Below are 20,359 nucleotides of genomic sequence, written 5' to 3'. Positions count from 1 at the left end.
CATAAATGAATCAAGTCAAGTTCAGTCAAGTCATAGTATTTCGTCATTCGCCAATGTATTCTCATGTGCATGAGAACAGTGGGTAATAATGAAAATCAGACTCACAGCGTCCTCCAAGTTTCAATTCCGCAGTAGCCTGGGCACTTTCCTGATCATTTCTGACGAAACATTGGTACATTCCTTTGTCTTCTTTTTTCACTGCGTCAATTGTGAGAATCGAGTCTTCGAATTGCAATAGCTTGCCATCTTTCAACCAAGAGATCGTTTTGATTGGATTTCCCTCGAAGTTACATGCAAATTTAGCTGGTCTGCCAAAGTCAACCGTTTGTGTTCGGGGTTCGATTTCAGCACCCAATGGTGCAGTCACGGTAAGTACAGTTTCGACGCTTTCTCCTCCGACTGAGTTATTCACCACACACAGGTATTTGCCAGAGTCTTCCACGCGAGCTTCTCGGATGATCAAAGTGCCGCTTACTTGGCGAACTCGCTCATTCAACTGAACAGGATGTCTTCGACTGGTACCATCAACGAATTTATACCACCTGAAACAAAGTGTGGATTTAGATATAGCAATCTAGAGGTCTGGCAGTTGCCTGCCTTTTAATGGACGGCCAAAATTTTGACTCAAGCAGGGATAAAAGGTGTACAAAGGGCATTGGGCGTCTCTGATGCATTTTGAACCATAGATATCCCAAGCCACAACAAAAATAGCATTTTTTTTTTAAATTTCTTTAGCACCTTTCTCTTTTTAACGTACACAATATGTATGAAATTTGATAATCCTAGTCTATCGAGATGAAATAGCAGATGTAAAGAAAAACTTATAATGAATGAAATTTTGTTTTGTTACATCTATATTCTATTAGACGGCAATAAATTATAAATGATTGTGTATGTATATACAATGAATTAATTGATTTTTTAAGTATATACCTTATACGCAAAACGGACTTATAAAGTAACTGCAAAGAAGCACGGTAATATAGAGAGGATCAGGAAAAGGGAGTAGAAGTTAATTTGGATAATTGGTGGTTTCGGATGGTCGGAGTCAATGGTAATGACAAGTTTGTGGTGAGCGGGGCGGCGGTGCACTAGACATACTATAATTTAATCCAATATCGAGGCAGGCGAGATGCTGGATATAATGTGTGAGATTGATGGTTGAAATACAAAAAATGGATCGGGCACTGAGGACTGACGACGAGGGGACTTACCAGCCAGTCCGTGGACTGTGTAGGTGGATAGCCCACCTGAAGCCGAACCCAGAGAAGGCCTGGGCATCGCACTGCAGACCCCTCATCGACCCCACTTCAGGACTTATTCAAGCCATCACCGCTCACTTTGAGGACGACGTGTCCAGTCGGGTCTGAAACCAACACGCCTGATTGGCCCCGAGAGGATCTAAGGAAACTTTTCTTTCAAGGAACTTCTCAGAGGAAAATTCTTCAATGCTTTTCAAGGGAAGTAAAAAACTAAATCTGGTGCCGCCGCCCACGCGGGGTAGAGGGTAAGGGTAAGTCTAAAGAGAAAATAGGAAAACCAGGAAAAAGGAGCTAGTGTACCTAGTTATAGGGGCAGGAAACCCCTGAGCCGCGCATGCCAGCGCCAGAGACTCGCCCTCTACCCCGCGGTACTTAAGACCGTCTCCGGTCGCTTTTGGGGCGGTTCGACCTGATGGTTCTGAAAGGATAATTCATCTACAATGACTGCCTAAGCTAATAACCAACCTTTGCTTCGTGATCCACGGTGTCCATCCATGACATACATCTGCCGATTGTTGAATGCATACTGTGAACTTATAAATATCACCTACCTTCAACACAGATGTCCGGAGTGAAACAAATGGAAAAAACAGATCCTGCATGACAAGAAAACGATTGTCCTCGTGCAAAGAGAAATCTATCTGAAGTGTGAAATGACCGTACGTTTACGCTCTGACAATTATTGGCACGAATTTCGTTGTCACAGTTAAAAAAGTAATGTATACCTAGTGATGGGAACAGGAAATCCTTGAAGAGCGCAACCTAATGCCACAGTTTGTTTCATTGAGGTGGAAAGTAATTCTCTTTCGAATTTCTTTCCCGGAGATTTAGGAACAACATTAGATGTTGGTTCTGAAAGATGAAATAAAAAATCTTCAACCTCTACCTTATTATAGGAACAGGGTACCCCTGAACGGCACATCCTAATGCCCCTGTGTTTTTTATGAAGATCGTAACTAATTTTCCGCCTTCGTAACGTTCGCCAGCTACTCGTGGAGCAACATTGCTAGTTGGTTCTGTAAAGAAGACGAAACAAATAAGAGCGTGGTACCTTGTTACAGGGACAGGAAACGCCTGTACGGAACAGCTTAGGGCGGCAACATTCCTTACAAGAACAGTCGCTAGCTCTCCCCCTTCATACTTTTTACCAGCGATTTGAGGAGCAATGTTGCTCGTTGGCTCTGTAAGACAATTTTGCAACCCTTCAGATGAGAAACAAAATCACAAGCAGGGGAATACCGCTGAGGCACTGCCACCGATGTCTTTCTATACTTTACATCTACTTTTGTACATTTTGTTCTGACTACCTGGATATCGGGGCTGGGAATCCTTGCGCAGGACAGAGTAACCCAGTTGTTTGTTTTGCTTTAATCAGTTTCCTCAAACCACTATAATCTTTGTCTCGTACGTTAGGCGGAACACTTGACTGAGGCTCTGTAATTTGGCAAAATAAAAAGATGCTTAGGCATACAAAATACTATGACCGTAAATACTGAGACTGGGTATCTCTGAACCAAGGACACAAAACCACAAAATCTAGAGAAAAACAGTTACCTGATCTTCGCTTAACAATGGTACTGACACGTGAACTTGTTGAAATCGTGCAACGCACCTGACAAACGCATGCCATAAATCTAAATGCCTCACCTAAACAATGGTGGTGGACTAGACTGAGCCTCGCAATGTAGTGAAACAGATTGGAATTGATCTTTTGTCAGTCCATCGAACTTGGATCTAGGCGGCAAACGCGGAGGACTACTTCCCACAGGTTCTAGAATGCAAAATTCCGATATTTATGGTAAAGAGAAATCATCAATACCTGAACGAGGGTGGTGGACTAGACTGTGCCTCGCAGAGTAATGTCAGAGATGCTTCTACATGCCCGAAAATTGCATCTAATCTGGATCGAGGTGGAAGACGAGGTGGACTACTTCCAACAGGCTCTATAATTTGAGAAGTTTCGAACATAAAATATCCGACGTTACAATCAAAACGGGAACGACATTGTCCTATTTAAACAACGGATCCTATCGAAGGGTGGCGGGAGTGTTAGTTGCAGGAAAACGATGTACCATGATCGAATTGTGTGCGGAATAAATGATTTTTGGAATCCTACCTAAAGATTGGTAGAGGATTCGCCTGAGCCTGGCATAGCATTGTGAGAGCTTGTCCGATACCAATCATCTGGACGCTATACTTTGACGTTGGTGGTACTCTAGGTGGTGCGCCATTTACTGGCTCTACAAATAATCACACAATTCATTAAAAATACCATGAAACCAACCTAAAGATAGGAGGAGGTAATGCCTGGGCGTCGCAAAGCAAACTAAGGTCCGTACCACCCGCCACTTCGAAGGAATCAGATTTTGCAGATTTGGGAAATTTAGGAGACACTCGTCCAGCAGGTTCTGATGAAGAGATGGCATTCGAGAAATACCAATTTTATGACACAATAAATCTAACGTTACCTGAATACTGGGGCTTCGGCTATAGCATACTCGAACGAAACAGGATATAATTGTAGGAATAGGAATTAGACTCGACGTTTCCAATTTTCAACTGAATGAACATTCATTTACCTAGATATTGGAGTAGGAAATCCCTGGGCGGAGCATGAGAGACTAATTGGTAATCCTGCCTCACGAACATATGTACTACTCTTCGCGTCACTTTGAAAAGATGGTGCTTTTGACCCCATAGGCTCTGGAGAGAATAGAATTCATCATCTTTATTGAAATAGTCTAGGACGATGCGAGCATTACAAATAGATACCAATAACAATTATTGCCCGAACTTGTCGTAAATTACAATTTAGTTATACCTGACGACCTGACGATCTTTCAGATACAGTATCTGGAAAAAATACCATAGCCAGGAAGTAATTAACATGCAAAAAAGTGACGCTGTTATTGGAGTATTTACCTGAATAATGGTACAGGAAACCCTTGAGCGGAGCATAGCAAAGTAATAACTCCCCCAACAGGGCGGAAAAATGAGTTGATTCGATTATCAGTTGAGAATTTGGGTGCCTTTACTCCCATTGGTTCTTAGTAAAGTCGTTTGGTAATATGAAAAAAGTTAGCGTAAAATTCACGAAAGTTAATTAAAAGACAAGAACACGAATCAACATTAAACCACTACACTGACGCCGAATTAACTATAATAATATTGATTCTACCTGAATGCTGGAACTGGATGTCCCTGCGCCTGGCAAGGAATTACAAAAATCTTTGTTGCCTGAGTCTGTAACCATCGTTTTGCATCACCAATAATAGCCGGTGCCTTGCTACCAACTGGTTCTTGTGGGGGAGGAAAGAAAAGAACAATAAAGAGTAGAATCATTGGAAGTGACGTAAGAACTGATTATTACCTAAATGTTGGGACAGGATGACTTTGACCCTGACAAAGTATTACAATATGTGTTGCCGCATGCCTCTCCATCAAACTCCCTTTCTCTCCCAAAATTGACGGAGCTTTACTCCCTACCGGTTCTATCGATACAAGCAATCACAAGTGAAACAGATTAAAACAATGAATTAAATTACCGAAACGCAGGGACAGGGTGCCCTTGAGCTGGACATAACATCACAATACTAAATTTTACTCTCTTCTCCAACCATCCACCCTTCAAGTCTCCCGTCAATGCCGGTGCTTTGCTCCCAACAGGTTCTAATTCAAAGGAAATACATTAAATGAGATTCTAAATTACCTATATGTTGGAACAGGGAACCCCTGGGCAGGACAAAGTACCGTCAGATCTTGACCCGTAGCTCTGTCATACCAGGCCTTTTTCGCATCGATAGAAAACGTAGGTGCTTTGGATCCGACTGGCTCTGGTTTTAGATGTAAATTCATTTTTTAAAGTTACCAACAATGCACACACCTGAATGATGGGACAGGCACACCTTGAGCTGGACAAAATAGAGCGAACTCTTGATTGGATTTCTGTTCGAACCAAGAAAGTTTGTTACTGCTCGAAAATTTTGGAGCCTTACTGCCAACTGGTTCTGTTTTGGAATCACAATTCAAAATTAGCTTTCTGTCTGAAGAATACCTGGCAATATATTCCTGGTAAATTCAACACACTCACACAAACATCATCGATGGAACAAAGATCAACGATTGTTAAGTTACATTCTCAAGGAAAATTAAACGACGATGAAGAAGACCTTATAAAATTTCGCTGTGGACTCAATAATGCAAATATCAGAGCAATGTTGAAGTCTAAGACAGTACCTAGTAACTGGGACGGGATGACCCTGAGCATTACAGGGAAGACTTATCCCCAAGCCTGCCCTTCGAACCAACAGGGACAACTTGACGTCCCCAGAAAATGCAGGTATTTTACTGCCAACTGGTTCTGGATAATGAAAAGAAAAATATGATTCCGAAGGTATTTAATTTTACCTAGTTGTCGGGACAGGGCTTCCTTGAGCGGCACAAAGCAACGCGACACCTTGGTTATTGTATCTGCGAATTGTTCTACTCAAATCATCGGAGGATAACTTGGGAGATTTTGCTCCGATGGGTTCTGAAAATATTTTTAAATTTAAGTATTGATGTTACCTTGTTTTTGGAACAGGGTGCCCTTGAGCGTGGCACGTGAGTGCGATATCTGTATCTTTGTGCCTAATGAATGCACTTAGGGAGTCGTCGGTAGAGAAAGTTGGCGATTTGAATCCGACTGGTTCTGAGGAAAATCGAAAAAAAAAAAGGAAACTTCAGGGACTACGCTACTTGAAACTACACACCGTGAGCCTACCTAATAAAAAGCTAGGGTACCCCTACGCGCTGCAAAGAGTCAAATCCACAAAATTGAAATTTCAATGTATTTATTATCTCCGCAGAGATTTTTCAAATTCAAAAACGATTTACCTAGTAGATGGAGGTGGGTGACCTTGTGCATTGCATAGCACAGAGACGCTTTGGTCTTTGTAACGGCTGAAAGCCCTCGAAGTATCATCGGAAGAAAAGGTAGGTGACTTTAGTCCGACTGGTTCTAAAATATTAATCAGGGAAACAATGAGCAACGAACCAAAAAAAAAAACAGGACAGGTCACCCCAAGGTCGCAGCTAAAAACCATAAAATTACTATGGCAGTGGAAATGGTAACCAGTTGTTCCTGGAACTGTGGAATTGTGCGTAGCAAGGAAACTTACTTACCAAGTTAAGCGAAATCGATCGTCTGACTGCTCGGACTAGACAATGAATAATAGCTAGTAGATTGCAAAAACTATCTCACCTCGAAATGGGTACGGGATATCCCTGGGCAGGGCACAAGAGAGCCGCTGAGTTTTTCAACCCGACTTCAGCCCATTCAACTTTGTTAATAGTCGGAAATTTTGGTTTCGCACTTGACGAAGGTTCTGATGAAAGTAAATACTTAGTCGATACAAGTATGCAATGATAAGAAAATTACTAACCGTGTAATGGGGACAGGGAAACCTTGAGCAGGACATATCAATGATACCGCGGTAGAATGGGTTGTTGGCTTCACAACCTTTATATCGGAATTTATAAATTTTGGTTTCGTACTGGACACGGGTTCTGGGAAAAGGGAAATCGTATGTCAAGCCCTATAGCAAATCAATGAGAGAAAAAAAATCTCACAGAAACTTAAGAACATGTCCACCTTTAAGATCATCAAATGTTTTATGTTTATACCTAAATGCTGGGACAGGGAATCCTTGGGCAGGACATAGCAATGTAGCTGGTTTTTCTCTACTAACGGTCACCTCCAAAGTCTTTACAGAGACACCGGCAAACTTCGGCTTAGAACTTGAAACTGGCTCTGACAAAGAGACAAAGAAAGCAATTTGTAAATTTTCATTCACGAAAGATTGTGAATGCTGGAATTCGGAAAACTCTGATACCGATCAAGCACGAGCATCCATTGAGCAGAAACATTCATATCTATATTTTTTCTTATTGTTAGACAAATAATAATCAGTAGATGGCAATTTAAGTTTACGGTAAATATGCTATCAACTTTGTACCTGAACATCGGTACAGGATATGCTTGAGCAGGACAAAGGAGCGTGATATCATTTCGATTCGAAACAGTTGGTTCTAATGCCTTGACAGCAACGGTCGTGAACTTCGGCTTGGAACTTGAAACCGGCTCTAACAAAAAATACGAATAACGTGAATAAATGTTTCAAATATTTACCTCATAGCAGGGACAGGGAATCCTTGCACGGGACAGAGCAAGGTCACGGCACCCTTGTAATGTATACTAGGATTAATAGCCTTTACATCTAGCGCTGTTAACTTGGGTTTTGAACTCGAAACTGGCTCTGTATTAGATTAAAATTAAAACCTTAATCTTGCCGTGAAAATGGATGATTAAATCTTAATTATCTATATATGAATACCAGAACTGGGGACCCTTGTACAGGACTTCAGAATGCTAAAGCTCCCCTCATCTCATCAAAAGCACCGATAAAGACCGCGTTGGGAATAATTTAATTGTAGTCAACTTATCCAAACTCACTTAAAAACTGGGACAGGATGAGCTTGAGCTGGACAGACCAACGGAACACCTTCACCTTTGCGAACCTCAAACGTGCGACTCTTGTCGATGGTTGAAAATTTTGGTTTAGCAAAGCCAACGGGTTCTAGAAATTAAACTAATTGCAAATTTCTCTCGAAACGGCTCGACACTGGTCTGCTGGGACAGGAAATATCTGAACTCTTTCACCCGTAACCTGATCCACAAAAATGAAATATACTTGAGTCCATACCTAAATGTCGGGACAGGGAACCCTTGTGCTGGACACAGCATAGTGAGGCTTGATTGCTGAGTAGCTCTCAAACCAATATCATTTACGGATGGAAATTGAGGCTTCGCACTCGACACTGGTTCTATAATGTAAAGAATAATCTGCGTTGCATTTATTTACCTTTCATCGCTGACTTCACAATTAAAAGGGTTCTAAAGGCCATTGTCAGTTCCTGCGGATTTGAGGATATTCAATAATAAAAGAGCTACTCGGATAAATTTCGGCAGTGAATTTTGTGTGAATTCAACCAACGAATCAATGAGCCTACCTATACGATGGAACAGGGAACCCCTGGGCAGGACACAGCATCGTTGTTTGTTTGTTTGAACGAATAGTGAATCGTTGTAGATCACTTGTGCCAGATAATTTTGGTCGAGAACTGGACACGGGTTCTGAGAAACATTTTCGTGGAGATTTCTTTGAAATGAATTTACCTGTACGATGGAACTGGGAACCCTTGGGCAGGACATAATACAGTCATCGCGCCACCGAGTGAGACCTTGAAAGTCTGAGAATCGGCCAACGATGGAAATTTCGGACGAGAGCTTGCAACCGGCTCTGAATACAAAAAAATGGAATACATCTGATAGTAACTTTGAATAATTTACCTATTTACGATGACTGCGGTATACTTGGACAGAAATGTACAGAATCAAATAGACATTTCAAATGCTAATAATCACCTGAACGATGGAACGGGGAATCCCTGAGCTGGACAAGTAATTGTCAACGAACCAATAACTGGTACTATGTATCCCCTCGTGTGTTCCGTGGTGGAAAATTTTGGACGAGAGCTAGCGACTGGCTCTGAATTTGACATTTGATAATTCCGATCAGGTTTTTTGTAATCAAATGCAGAAATTAATACGACAAAACGAAAATCACCTGTAATTTGGAACGGGGAACCCCTGCGCTGGACACAACAGAGTCATTGATTTCTTGAGGAAAACTGTGTAAGTCCTTGAATTTTCCATCATTGGAAATTTTGGTCTGGCACTTGAGACTGGTTCTGGATGAAAAAATTAATAGTCTTGAAAAATTCCTACCTATGCATAGGAACGGGAAACCCCTGCGCAGGACACAGCAGCGTTAAAGCACCTCCAATTATTGATGTGAAACCACGTGAGTTGTCCATTGTTGGAAATTTGGGCCTGACACTACCTACTGGCTCTGCGATTTGAAATTCAATTTTTATTTGAAAACTGACTTACTTGTACATTGGAACAGGGAACCCTTGGGCAGGACACCCCAATGTTACAGAACCACCATTCATTGTTTTGAAGCTTCTAGAGTCGTCGACAGTTGGAAATTTTGGTCTAACACTGCCGACTGGTTCTGAACAAGAAAATAGACTATCTTTTAACACCTATTAGTCTACCTGTATAATGGAACAGGAAACCCCTGCCCAGGGCACAACAAGGTAATTGATCCTCCGAGAATTGATTTGAAGCCGCGAACATCGTCCAGTGTTGGAAACTTTGGTCTAACACTTCCCACTGGTTCTAGAAACGAAATTTATATTTTCTACGATGAATTTATCCTACCTACGTCTGCAGGATTTGGGACTCGAAAGCAGAAAAAAAAAGTCCCAATACAACAGCGTTGAATACCGATTTCCTGAATATTCGAAGAGAGAAATATTCAAAGAATGAAAATAAAGAGAACTATTTTGCACTAAGTATTATAGACATGAATATTATGCGTATTACTTCTTCACAAAAACCAGCAAATTGAATCTCCTACCTATATGATGGAACCGGGAACCCCTGTGCAGGACAGAGGAGCGGTAGATTTCCACCAAAATGCGTCGAAAGTCCGTTCAAGTTGTCCAAACTTGGAAATTTAGGTCTCACACTCCCCACAGGTTCTGCATTGAATAAAAAAAAAGCCCGAGCTTGCTTAGGCCCCCTGCTAGGCCGAACTTAATGCTATATAGCTTAACTTGAACTTGCATCTAAATTCCTTGCTCTTTTACCATGTGTGATGATGATTTAACCAACTTACCTTTTAATATAAGAAGAACAATTGCGAAGTTAATTAATTTGGAGAAATTTCAGAACGGGAATTCATGGGATCGAGGGCGGACGGTGGCGCGTGCCCGCAGGGGTACCCTGTCCCAGCATTCAGGCGATTAACGAGCTTGGTCTATGCTTAGGTCTTATCGAGTTACCAACAAATTGAAGGCACATCCAACGTCTGACGTTCCATCGTTGATGTCAAAAATAACGAATAACTTACACCACAAATATAATTGATATTTATAAATATTTACAACTTTGGGACCTAATCATTTCGATTATTGAAAAGTGAGCTAACGTGACTTAATGATTACAAGCATGAGACCAAGCACGCTGGTATAAATTGACATATCATGCAATTAAAAATTAGCTAACTCAATTCTCTGTGTTTGTAACGTACATCAAGATCGATTATTAATATCGAATTGCGTTTATACTGATAATCTAACACATTTACTTTCTCTATATTGAACAAATAGTGAAAACAAAATGCAGAGAATTGATTGCCTGGTAACACGATTCAAATATAGGAGCGCAAGAAACAACACTATTGTCAACTTCATAGTTTACACTATCTTTTTTCTTTACTTCGTGATAATGTACGTATCACTTCTATTGATGTATCATGATCAAAAACTGCGCGACATTTTTACGTAAGGTAAAGCGAATTTGATTGTTAAATAATCCAATTGCAATCGAAACTAATTTAATTTTTTATTCAGTATCGTTTGAACATTTAGCAGAGAAAAAAAAAATTAATGGCGATACAAAAACACAAAATTACATCTATTTGGACGAAATAATCCGATATCTTGCACGCTCATATTTTTACAAAACCTTGGCTCCTCTGGTGTATTTGATGAAATAAATGTGAAACCATTTCCAATAAAATTTTGCATATAAATTGGTTTTCAAACACTAATAAAAAGCCAAAAAAATTAAAACTGCACCGACGCTTGTTCGCAGAACCTCTAGAAACGTTGAATAAAAAATTGTCATCCGATATTGGAACGATTCTAAGCAAAAGTGAAAATGAAATGGACACTCAATTCGAACTCTCATAAAATATAAGTAGTGCATTTGGTTCTCCGTCGTCGTAAAAATTCTAATTGATACCAGAACATTCTACCAGGATTGCCACAAGGTCTGAATTTTAGTATGAGAAATATTATTGGAAAAAAATGTAGAAAACTTACCAGTTATCACCAGTCTTCCCTTAGTGGCTGAAAGTCGTGTTTCACCGGTCAGTCTATGCTTTGTTCTGCATTGGTAAGTTTTGTATCCATCTTCAGGCCCAACGTCTTTGATGTGCAATTCTCCAGAGGGCAATACCAGGTATTTTCCATCTGTCGTTAAGATAGGATTAATTTCAACAAATCAAGGTCCTAAATGTATTTGAAATTGCATTCCATATCGGTCATTTTGTGAGAAAATTCATCCATGAAAAATCAACACTTTTTAGACTTTGTTCAATTTTTTATTCGTTCTTCACCGTTTTCGCTGGTTCAGAAGTTTCTCACAAAAACCGGAATATGCAATATAATTTCAGCTTCCATGCAAATCTACAGAGGCCCTAAGTCCGTTTAATAATCAGACCCTAACATATTCTACGTTATTGATTCAATAGTGAAAACTTCCAAGAGATTTGAATATTTATTGATTTAAAAATTGCAAAGTTAATCATTTTTTTTCTCAGGATTTCTGATGAACAGATCGGTGGCGATACGGGGGTTGAGAAAATCTAAAGATTTCGCATTTGGATTGAAAGACTTTCCGCAGATGGGTCATATGAATAACAATATGTGTAGCGATACCACAGATCCGCTGCGTTGCATCCCCGGCATTGCTACAAAAACTTCGTGACCGATGATGCATCTGTTATTAAAATTTGCGTTCATACGATTTACACACGCGTGGTAACATAATGCATCGTTGAAACACGTTCTTCCGAATACAAAAGAGAATTTCTGACTCCCCTCGTATCACGCGCGACCCGAGCGAGTGCTCTTTCAAGCCTTTTGCATTGACTAGCTAACTAAGCTACTTCTCTCGCAGCTCTTGGCTGCTTCTACTGTTACGACTACGACATGACAAGTACATGGAGGGATAGGGGTGGCTCGGGATGGGCGGGTATTGGTGAGGTTGGATCAGGGAAAGGGTCTGGGGGCAGCGCGAGCAGCGGCGGTCAACGTCATTGTAATTTGATTCACATACATTACACAGAATACGGCTGATAATTAATTCGATTGAATTTCGACTACGATTCTCGTTCAACGAATCGCTTGGCGTAATTATTTTTCGTACGAAAAATACAGCAGACAATGGGCTGGAATATAGACTGACGGACTTGTTTTTTCATCAGAGCAAAAAATCGCGCTATTCGCGACGTTGGGTGCAGGTAGTTTTTAAAAATTTGGTACCGACCAAAATGGACAGAAATCCACGAACGTGAGATCGAAATAATTAATCATCTACGTTTGAACCGTGGATTCCATTTCGACGTCGTAGGTGACGAAAAGTAACCGCTGTAACCGATTAACGTCAACTGTAATGTGGAGAAAAAAATATTCGCGCCCACGTACACGTTACACGCTCGAGAGAACAGTGCACAACTTGGCTGGTTCGAGAGAAATATTTTTAAATTTGTATCCTGACGAGCGATATTCGAATGAAAATAATTCAATGAAATGTCAGTGGGAGAAAAATGGAAACACCGACTATAGAGAATATATCGAACGAGCAGTAAATGTTTTTAATGTACCATAATCTGGTTTAGCATATATATCGGTAGATTCATCTTGCACCCAAGAGTCGACCTCGACGAATTCAGCAACAAAGCTTGGAATATGGCACTTGAGAATAGCCGCATTCCCCCGAAGGACATGCTCGTCCATCACATTCACTGCGTACCGCTGCCCGACCACTGCAACCAGACACGGTTCCCGGTTGACAAACATTTACTATGAAATGATTTTTAGACTAAAGAATTTCTCTTGATTGTTTTTGTACCACCGGACTCTTTATCGGCAACGTAACTTCCGCCGTTCGAATCAATCCAACCGATAACGTCAACGTGGTCACCGACGAACGAAGGTATCTGACATTTGAATATCGCCGCGTTTCCACGGATTGCGAATACGTCGTAAACTTGAGCTTCGAAATACTGAGATACCACTGGAATTAACGATAGAGAACAAGATTTTATTTCAAATATCTCAATGTGCGTATCACACATCTGAACTCGTTATGAGTTCGTTGAAAAATATCATCGTTTAGCGTGTAAGAATAAATTCCGCAATTTATTCACATTATCATTTGCACGCCGCTCTGCTCTATCCCCAGATCCATCTGAATGTAAGTATACAACGAGCCTAGGGAGTTCGAAGTCTAAGAGACAAATTCAGAAAAAAAAAGTAAAAAAAAAAAAGTTACTCGTTTGACGTGATTTAAAGTTTTCCTAGTCACATAGGTATACCCATTTTATCATGATTGTCGGCAGTGTAACTCGACCCATCGTCTGCCTTCCATTCGATAACATCAACGAATTCCGCTACAAAGCTGGGCACAATGCATTTAAGGGTCGCCGTATTCCCTCGCAGAACGAATTCGTCCGTTATTCTCGTTTCGTAAAATTGATGGACCACTGCAACGCGCAATCCCCAAAAATGTTCGGGTGTTAAGAGATGTGGTGAAATTGTGTGTGAGCAACGTTTGTTTTTTTGTTAAATTTGGTAATGGCGGGGGGTTCGATCGATCAAAGTCCTCGATTTGAAGGAATGCAACTTTTCTCTGTAAGTTCCATTAAATTGTACCATATTCCGTGCCGGTTGTGTAGATACTCCCATCGTTAGCGGTCCATTGGTCGACGAAAAGAAACTCGGAAATAAAACTGGGAATTTTGCATTTCATAATAGCACTGTTCCCACGGATAACGTACTCGTTTTCGGCTTCCGTGACGTAAAACTGCGACACAACTGCCGCCCACGCGAAAACATGGAAAGAATAGAAATCTTGTGTTTAGTAAAGCTGCGGGGAATTGATCTGGACTGTGCACAGTTGAAGGTTCATTGGGTTCCAGACATGGATTCTATGAAATCACGGACGTCTTATGTTTTCTATCTTATTATATACCCCGCTCTGGAACGGAACCGGGAAGATACGTCTCGCCGTCCTCGCGGGTCCAAGCCTCGACGGTTACAAATTCGGCTATATAACTTGGAATGCTACACTTTAGAATGGCACTGTTTCCCCTGATTACGTATTCCGTCATTATTTCTGGCTGATAAAGCTGCGTGACCACTAAAAAATTTCAACATCGAACAAAAAGTTACTACTGGAACACATCGGCTGCTCGTTGCAGTGACTCCTGAACAAAGTTATGTATTACATTCAAATCGCAAATAGATTCATAACGAATATTGAAGTTGGCCGCCACTCGCGTAGACCAGGAAATTGGAACGCTGTTGGTTGTTTTTTGTTTTTTTTTCTAGTTTCTTTTGTCGGTAATTCAAAATACCGGAATCGTTCGACGGTCTGTAGCTGGAGCCGTCGCTGCCTTGCCAAGATTCGACGGAGACAAACTCGGCGACAAAACTTGGAATCGTGCATTTTACAATCGCTGCATTGCCACGGATCACGTACTCGGAAACCACTTCGGCTTCGTAATATTGGGTCACAACTGAACAAAAAATAGTCGAAAAATAGAATAGAGATTTCTGTAACACGATCAACGAATCCGTCAATCGCTGACGCCGCTGCTTGCTGTTTCAGTGGTGGAAAATGCCGATGCGTTATTTTTCTCATGCATTATCGATTGGAGTTCTACCGTCGTTTTGATCGGGACTAAAAGCGCTCCCCTGATCATCTTGCCAGCCAACGACCTGAACAAACTCCGCCACAAAACTGGGAATACTACATTTCAGAATAGCCGCGTTTCCTCGGATAACGTACTCGTTGTTTACTTCAGACTGGTAGTACTGATGGACGACTAAAAATAAAACGAAATTTTCTCTAAGCACATTTATGAACTCGTAAAAAATGTCGCGAAATCGATGCGACATAACGGCAGCCAACACAACCCTGGGGTTGATAGAACGTCGGATTTTACGATCCGTAAATTCCAACCATATATGTATAATGAAACAAATTCGGCTGAATAAAAGATGCAGCCGAATAGTAGTAGATCGAGTTAACACAGTGCCACGTAATCCAATTTGGCGAATGGTGTTAAATATTTATGCTACACAGACTTAGAACTATTCGCACCGCCGCAACCTGCCCCCCGTTTTATATAATAAGAAAAAAGAAATCCGCAGTTTCATTCGCACCTCGTCGAATAAGAAGAAAAAAGGAGAGACGTTGACAGCCGCGCGGCACCACGCGATCTCTTTTCATATTTTCACGTCACGGGCAGATTATCTCGAAAAATTGTTCGGCAATTTGGCAGTTGAAATGAATCGGGCGAATCTACCACGATTGGCAGTCGTTTTGTAGGGGTTTGAATTCAAGCATCAAGCATAATGCGATGATAGCAATGCCTATCCATCTGATTCTCAATATCGTAAATTGCCGTTTCACCGACGCCACGTATTTGCAACACCATACACGCCAGCGCAATATATTCGCCAATTATTGGCGGGCAGAGATAACGAGTTGAAAACGAATTGTGCCAGATACGTTAAGTCCCGGTCCAACCACGGTCGTTGGTCGTTAACTACGTAAAGTTACCATGTGTATACCGATGTAACACGTTACACAACCACCTAACAATAAGTACAACACGGTGCCCCTGTATAATAAACGCGGAGAGAAAAGCGCGAGGGGGGGAGGGGGGGAAGAGGAGGGAATAAAATTGAAAGATCCGATCTCCCCTCTGTTTGCCCCATAAATCGTCGTTAAACAAAGCGATCCGTAATGCCAAGAAACGAAAAAAATAAATAATCGACTCAAGGCAAGACGTACTCGAAATCGAAATACCGCCGCAGTGGAGATAATTGGAAGGATTTCAATTTTTCACGGTTGAAAAATCGATTGGTTCGAGTGAAACGGGAGAAAGAAATATTTCAAAAAGCAGGAGTGAGTTAATCCACCCCATACGAAATTCCGTAAAGTGCTACACACTCCGTCTAACGTTCGCGCATTTTTGCGTATTAAAAACGTCCTCAAAAAATTGGCACCCCAGCCATATTCCTGGTTGTGTACAAAGGACCCTCAACCGAGCTTTTATTTTCCTCTCAGAGCCCCCAGCTGACATAAACGGCCTACGTGCGACGAACAACCCCACGTTCTTTTGAACTTGAGATATGTAGGTACCAACTGCTTTCACGTATGAATAATCTGCCCGTGACCGAAAATAGAAAACGAGTTCAAGGTGATGGGGGTTTTAAAGATCCGTGACGCTTTTCATGGATAAAAATTTCATTTCCGATACGAGGTACCGATCGTATTCAATATTATACCGTAATCGTCCCCCATAACGAACTCCTCCCCTTGGTCCGTATGCCAAGATAAAACCTTAACAAAATCACCGACGAAAGATGGTACGACACATTTCATCACCGCGCTGTTTCCTCTTATGGCGTACTCCTTGTTAACGTCCACGTCGTAGTACTGCGCCACCACTGCGATAATTTTTTTTGTTACATCAAGTTACGAAATCGAATTTATTTATTTTATTTTTTTTATCCATCGTTGGACACAAAATATCGGGGTTGATTACTCGATCGATAATTAGAGTGAGCTGAAAATAAGACACAGATATTCATGATACAGAATTGGAACCGTGCATTCTCCGATTTTATGGTATCGAAAACACGTGGGGTTGAGAATTTCTACGTAGAATAAGAAATGGATTCTTCGTGGTTCTTCGCGTTTCGAATTGATCTCATGCGATTAAAAAAATGTAAGGAGAAACACGACAAGTCGATTAAATACGCGTCTCTCCGCGGCCTTTGGTATGCCATATATATTTTTCTTTCCCCACACCCCGTGAGAAATCTACTGATTCGAATTCCAAGGAGAAATTCATTCTATAGAATTTTCTCATATCGTAAGAGCTGGCGGTGAGCGATGCTTCGAATTCTTTCACCTTGATAATCGTATTCCATATCAATTCGTATCGCGAGATGAAGATGAATTATCGCTGTACAAAATATTTCGTGAATTGATAATATTAAAACAATTTATAGCCACAGCCAGAGCAAAAAAAAAAGAAAAATTAGAGGTTGTTTTTCATCATGATCTGAGTTCCGATTCAATAATTCGTAATGCGTTTATCAACCCTACGTAAAAGCGGTGGCACCGCGGCATGAGCTGCTGTGAATATGCTTACACGTACGTATATGCTTATTACGTACGATATTCCGGCGGAAGTGGGCAAGTTATTAGCTCACTCATATCTGCCTGCGTGTACGTATTTGATTCGGGGGTGGAGAATGCACGGTTTTCATGCTGAAAATACATAGATTTATATTTGTACGAATGGACAAAATGACAGTATCGCATAATGCATGGGTGTACGTCGAAGAATATTATGGGTAACGTACAAGGCGGATGTCATTGCTTCCTTTCTGAAAGTTTCTGAAAATAATATATTGCAAGTATATGGGGATGAAGAATATGTAGTATGCGTGTATACTGTGTATAATTAGATTGAGTGACCGTAAATCCTCGATACTCAATTAGCCTTGTTTTTTAGTTTTCTTTGACCATGCGTCTTCGAAGTACATAAAAATCTCTGCAATTTATTAGCGAAATAATCAAAATTTTATCGCTTCCATTGACTATATCAGTTTTATCCATGGAGCACGCGAGGTACGTAGCAAAGAAAAATTTGATTTTTATTCTTCTAACAAGCAAAATGAAACGAAAAAAAAAAAAATTAAATTCATACGTAATGAGACTTTACTTTCACTCTTAATTCTGGCATGTTTGTTCTCGATGATGCGATACACAGCGATAGACTCTATTTATAATTATGCAATGGCGTACGTTAATTTATTGATTCATTCGTGGGATCGAATTTCTTTTTTTCACGATCTTTTTTCCTTTTAATTTCACCTGCCTCGGTGTTTCTCGAACTCTGAGATGATCGCATGCAAGTGGGTCAACTCGTTCTTTGGCTCGACGATAATTTATGCAATAAGTATGTAAGAGCGAAAAATAATGAATGTAGCGAGAAAAAGAAAAGTGACGAGACTTACCGGCCCTGACATTAACGTCACGACTGTGAACCGATCCTGCTGGAGAACGAGCGAGACAACTGTAAACTTGAGCGTGAACTTCTTGGCGATAATCTTCGGCTCTGAATGGAGGAAATACCAAATTTCCGTTCGGTAGCACCTGAAAATTGATGAACGGCTCGAGTTATAAATTGAGTATGGATTCGAGAAGTTCCTTCAAAATGGGGATTCGGGTATCCACGTTTTAAACTTACTCGATTATGATTTGTTTCATTTCCTGATAAAATTAATGTACACTCACTTGTCGGAGGCCGGGGACATCACCTACTGCAGTGCCGTCCGATGTTCGTACCCAAATAATATCCGGTTGAGGGTTACCCCTGGCTTGACATTCGACAACAGCTCCGGTACCATTTGAAAAATCAATTCTGTTCGGCGGTTCTTTTATGAAAACCGGCCCCATGGATTCATCGTCGGCAAATACTGGAACAAAAAGCGAACGAAATTGGTGAATATTATATATCGTCGGGAATGCGAAACGTGCATCGGTGCAAAGCGTCACGATAACAGCCTCCTCTTTGCAAATTTTAATTACTCGACAATCGCCCTAAATTCCAAAGTATTCGAAGTTTGCAGTTCACGTCGACGCCGATATGTAAAAATTAATATTTTTCGATATCCTGCAATCTCACGACGAATATACATACTTCAAAGTGGGCAAGTTTAACTACGCGCTATTTCACGGGGAAAATAGAAGATTGGATCGAGGAAGAGGAGAAAGAAGAAGAAAAAAAATCGAGATTAAAGGCGTATGCAAAACTGCCAAGATCAGCAACCTCCCATTGTAAATAAATTGAACTCAGTGGTCCTCGCATAAATAAAACAGGTTATATCGGATGCAGGAGCTCGATGGAAGATACTGAATTCTTGTTACTCCGTTTTTCGCTCGTCGCATGCTGTTTCTGAGGTATTCCAACAGCCGCGTAGGTATATAACGTATCGATTCCTCCTCGGCCCCAAACGACGAAGCGACGACGTCTGTCCGCACTGGCGCAGTTCAAGAGAGGGAAGATAAAAATGAGAAGAAAAAAGTTTATTTTTAGAAGCAACGCGGTTCTCGCCCTACACGCGGATGAGGGTACAGGGCTGAGATTTCGTCGTTACGACGACTACGCCCTGAAACGACTACCCTCCGGTCGCAAATCATATAAGGGATATCACTTTCACGTGCATAACGTGCATCTGGTGAGCACGTGTATTTTTTCAAGCGTTAACCGTATGCTATAATTTTCTAGCGCGCATATTATAACGGTCAAGTGACAACTATGATTATGAGCTGCACTTATGGATGTACGTTCTCGAAAATTTTCAACTCGCATCAGCTGCGAACTCATTAAAATTTTCTTACAGATAATACAAAATCCAATATAGACGCGAGGAGTGATAACTCAAACGACCCGATGCTGATGATGATGATGATGATGATGAAAAAAAAGTTGGAGAGAACGATATTGACCCGCATGCAGCCGCGCGACTCGCGTATCTCTCTTTTCGCTCTGCACCACTAATTGGCGAAAAAACATCTAAACGCATTTGTGCTTAACTTTGTCACGGAATATAACATGTAGAATTTTGTTCCGCGTATTACGAGCGCATATTCTATTTTATTTTCTCTTCAATAGTTTTCAATTTCCGCGCGATGTTTCATTGAAAGCTTGTAAACCTCATACGCGTGGAAGTGCAGCGTACGTATATCATAACAGCGATGAAAAAAGAGAGGGAAAAAAAAATGAATTGAAAAGAAATTGGCTGGCTCAACGGAAGTCGATATTAATTTCACACCTGGGTTCAATATTTCCTGTTTGGAAATAAACCACTCGCGGTATCACGACGAGGATCGTTTGGATGCACGTTAAGAACGTGTCGGTTGTATCTTATAAAGTAAACTTGACACGCTGCACGCGATCGGAGTAAAGTAGGCTGCAGGCTACGTATTTTTTTCTATTTTTTTTTTTTTTCAATTCTGTTACTCCCAAAGTTCATGTCTGAAAGCGTGTTTATTGTTCTGTGTGTAATAGTAAAAGCATCGACGATTTTCTTTTCTTTCTTTTTTAAAC

At 40.9% G+C, this 20,359-nt stretch overlaps 1 protein-coding gene across 38 annotated transcripts in view; it reads right to left on the bottom strand.

The window, feature by feature from the left end:
• LOC105684601 (Down syndrome cell adhesion molecule-like protein Dscam2) overlaps nt 1–20,359 on the bottom strand; it is a 61,937-nt gene that overhangs the window by 24,852 nt on the left and 16,726 nt on the right. For 5 of the 38 annotated variants that reach the window (XM_048650729.1, XM_048650733.1, XM_048650753.1 and 2 more), the window contains exons 3-8: nt 18,544–18,725; nt 18,264–18,402; nt 13,538–13,705; nt 11,259–11,408; nt 2,314–2,443; nt 106–542 (exon numbers count right to left, since the gene is read on the bottom strand). In XM_048650729.1, coding sequence (XP_048506686.1) covers nt 106–542; nt 2,314–2,443; nt 11,259–11,408; nt 13,538–13,705; nt 18,264–18,402; nt 18,544–18,725 — 1,206 coding nt within the window. Of the gene's footprint in view, nt 1–105; nt 543–1,214; nt 1,367–2,148; nt 2,279–2,313; nt 2,444–3,081; nt 3,246–3,378; nt 3,503–4,440; nt 4,562–4,632; nt 4,754–4,971; nt 5,096–5,145; nt 5,270–6,926; nt 7,054–7,258; nt 7,386–7,755; nt 7,880–8,478; nt 8,496–9,255; nt 9,380–9,787; nt 9,912–11,258; nt 11,409–12,823; nt 12,986–13,537; nt 13,706–14,578; nt 14,741–14,887; nt 15,050–16,520; nt 16,683–18,263; nt 18,403–18,543; nt 18,726–20,359 lie in introns of those variants that run through there. The other 33 variants (XM_048650751.1, XM_048650742.1, XM_048650759.1 and 30 more) reach the window with 24 other exon arrangements.

Source organism: Athalia rosae, chromosome 2, assembly GCF_917208135.1.
Source record: "Athalia rosae chromosome 2, iyAthRosa1.1, whole genome shotgun sequence".
Taxonomy (NCBI): Eukaryota; Metazoa; Arthropoda; class Insecta; order Hymenoptera; family Athaliidae; genus Athalia; species Athalia rosae.
The sequence above is the reverse complement of the archived record's forward strand: the minus strand, read 5'-3'. Positions and strand labels throughout refer to the sequence as shown.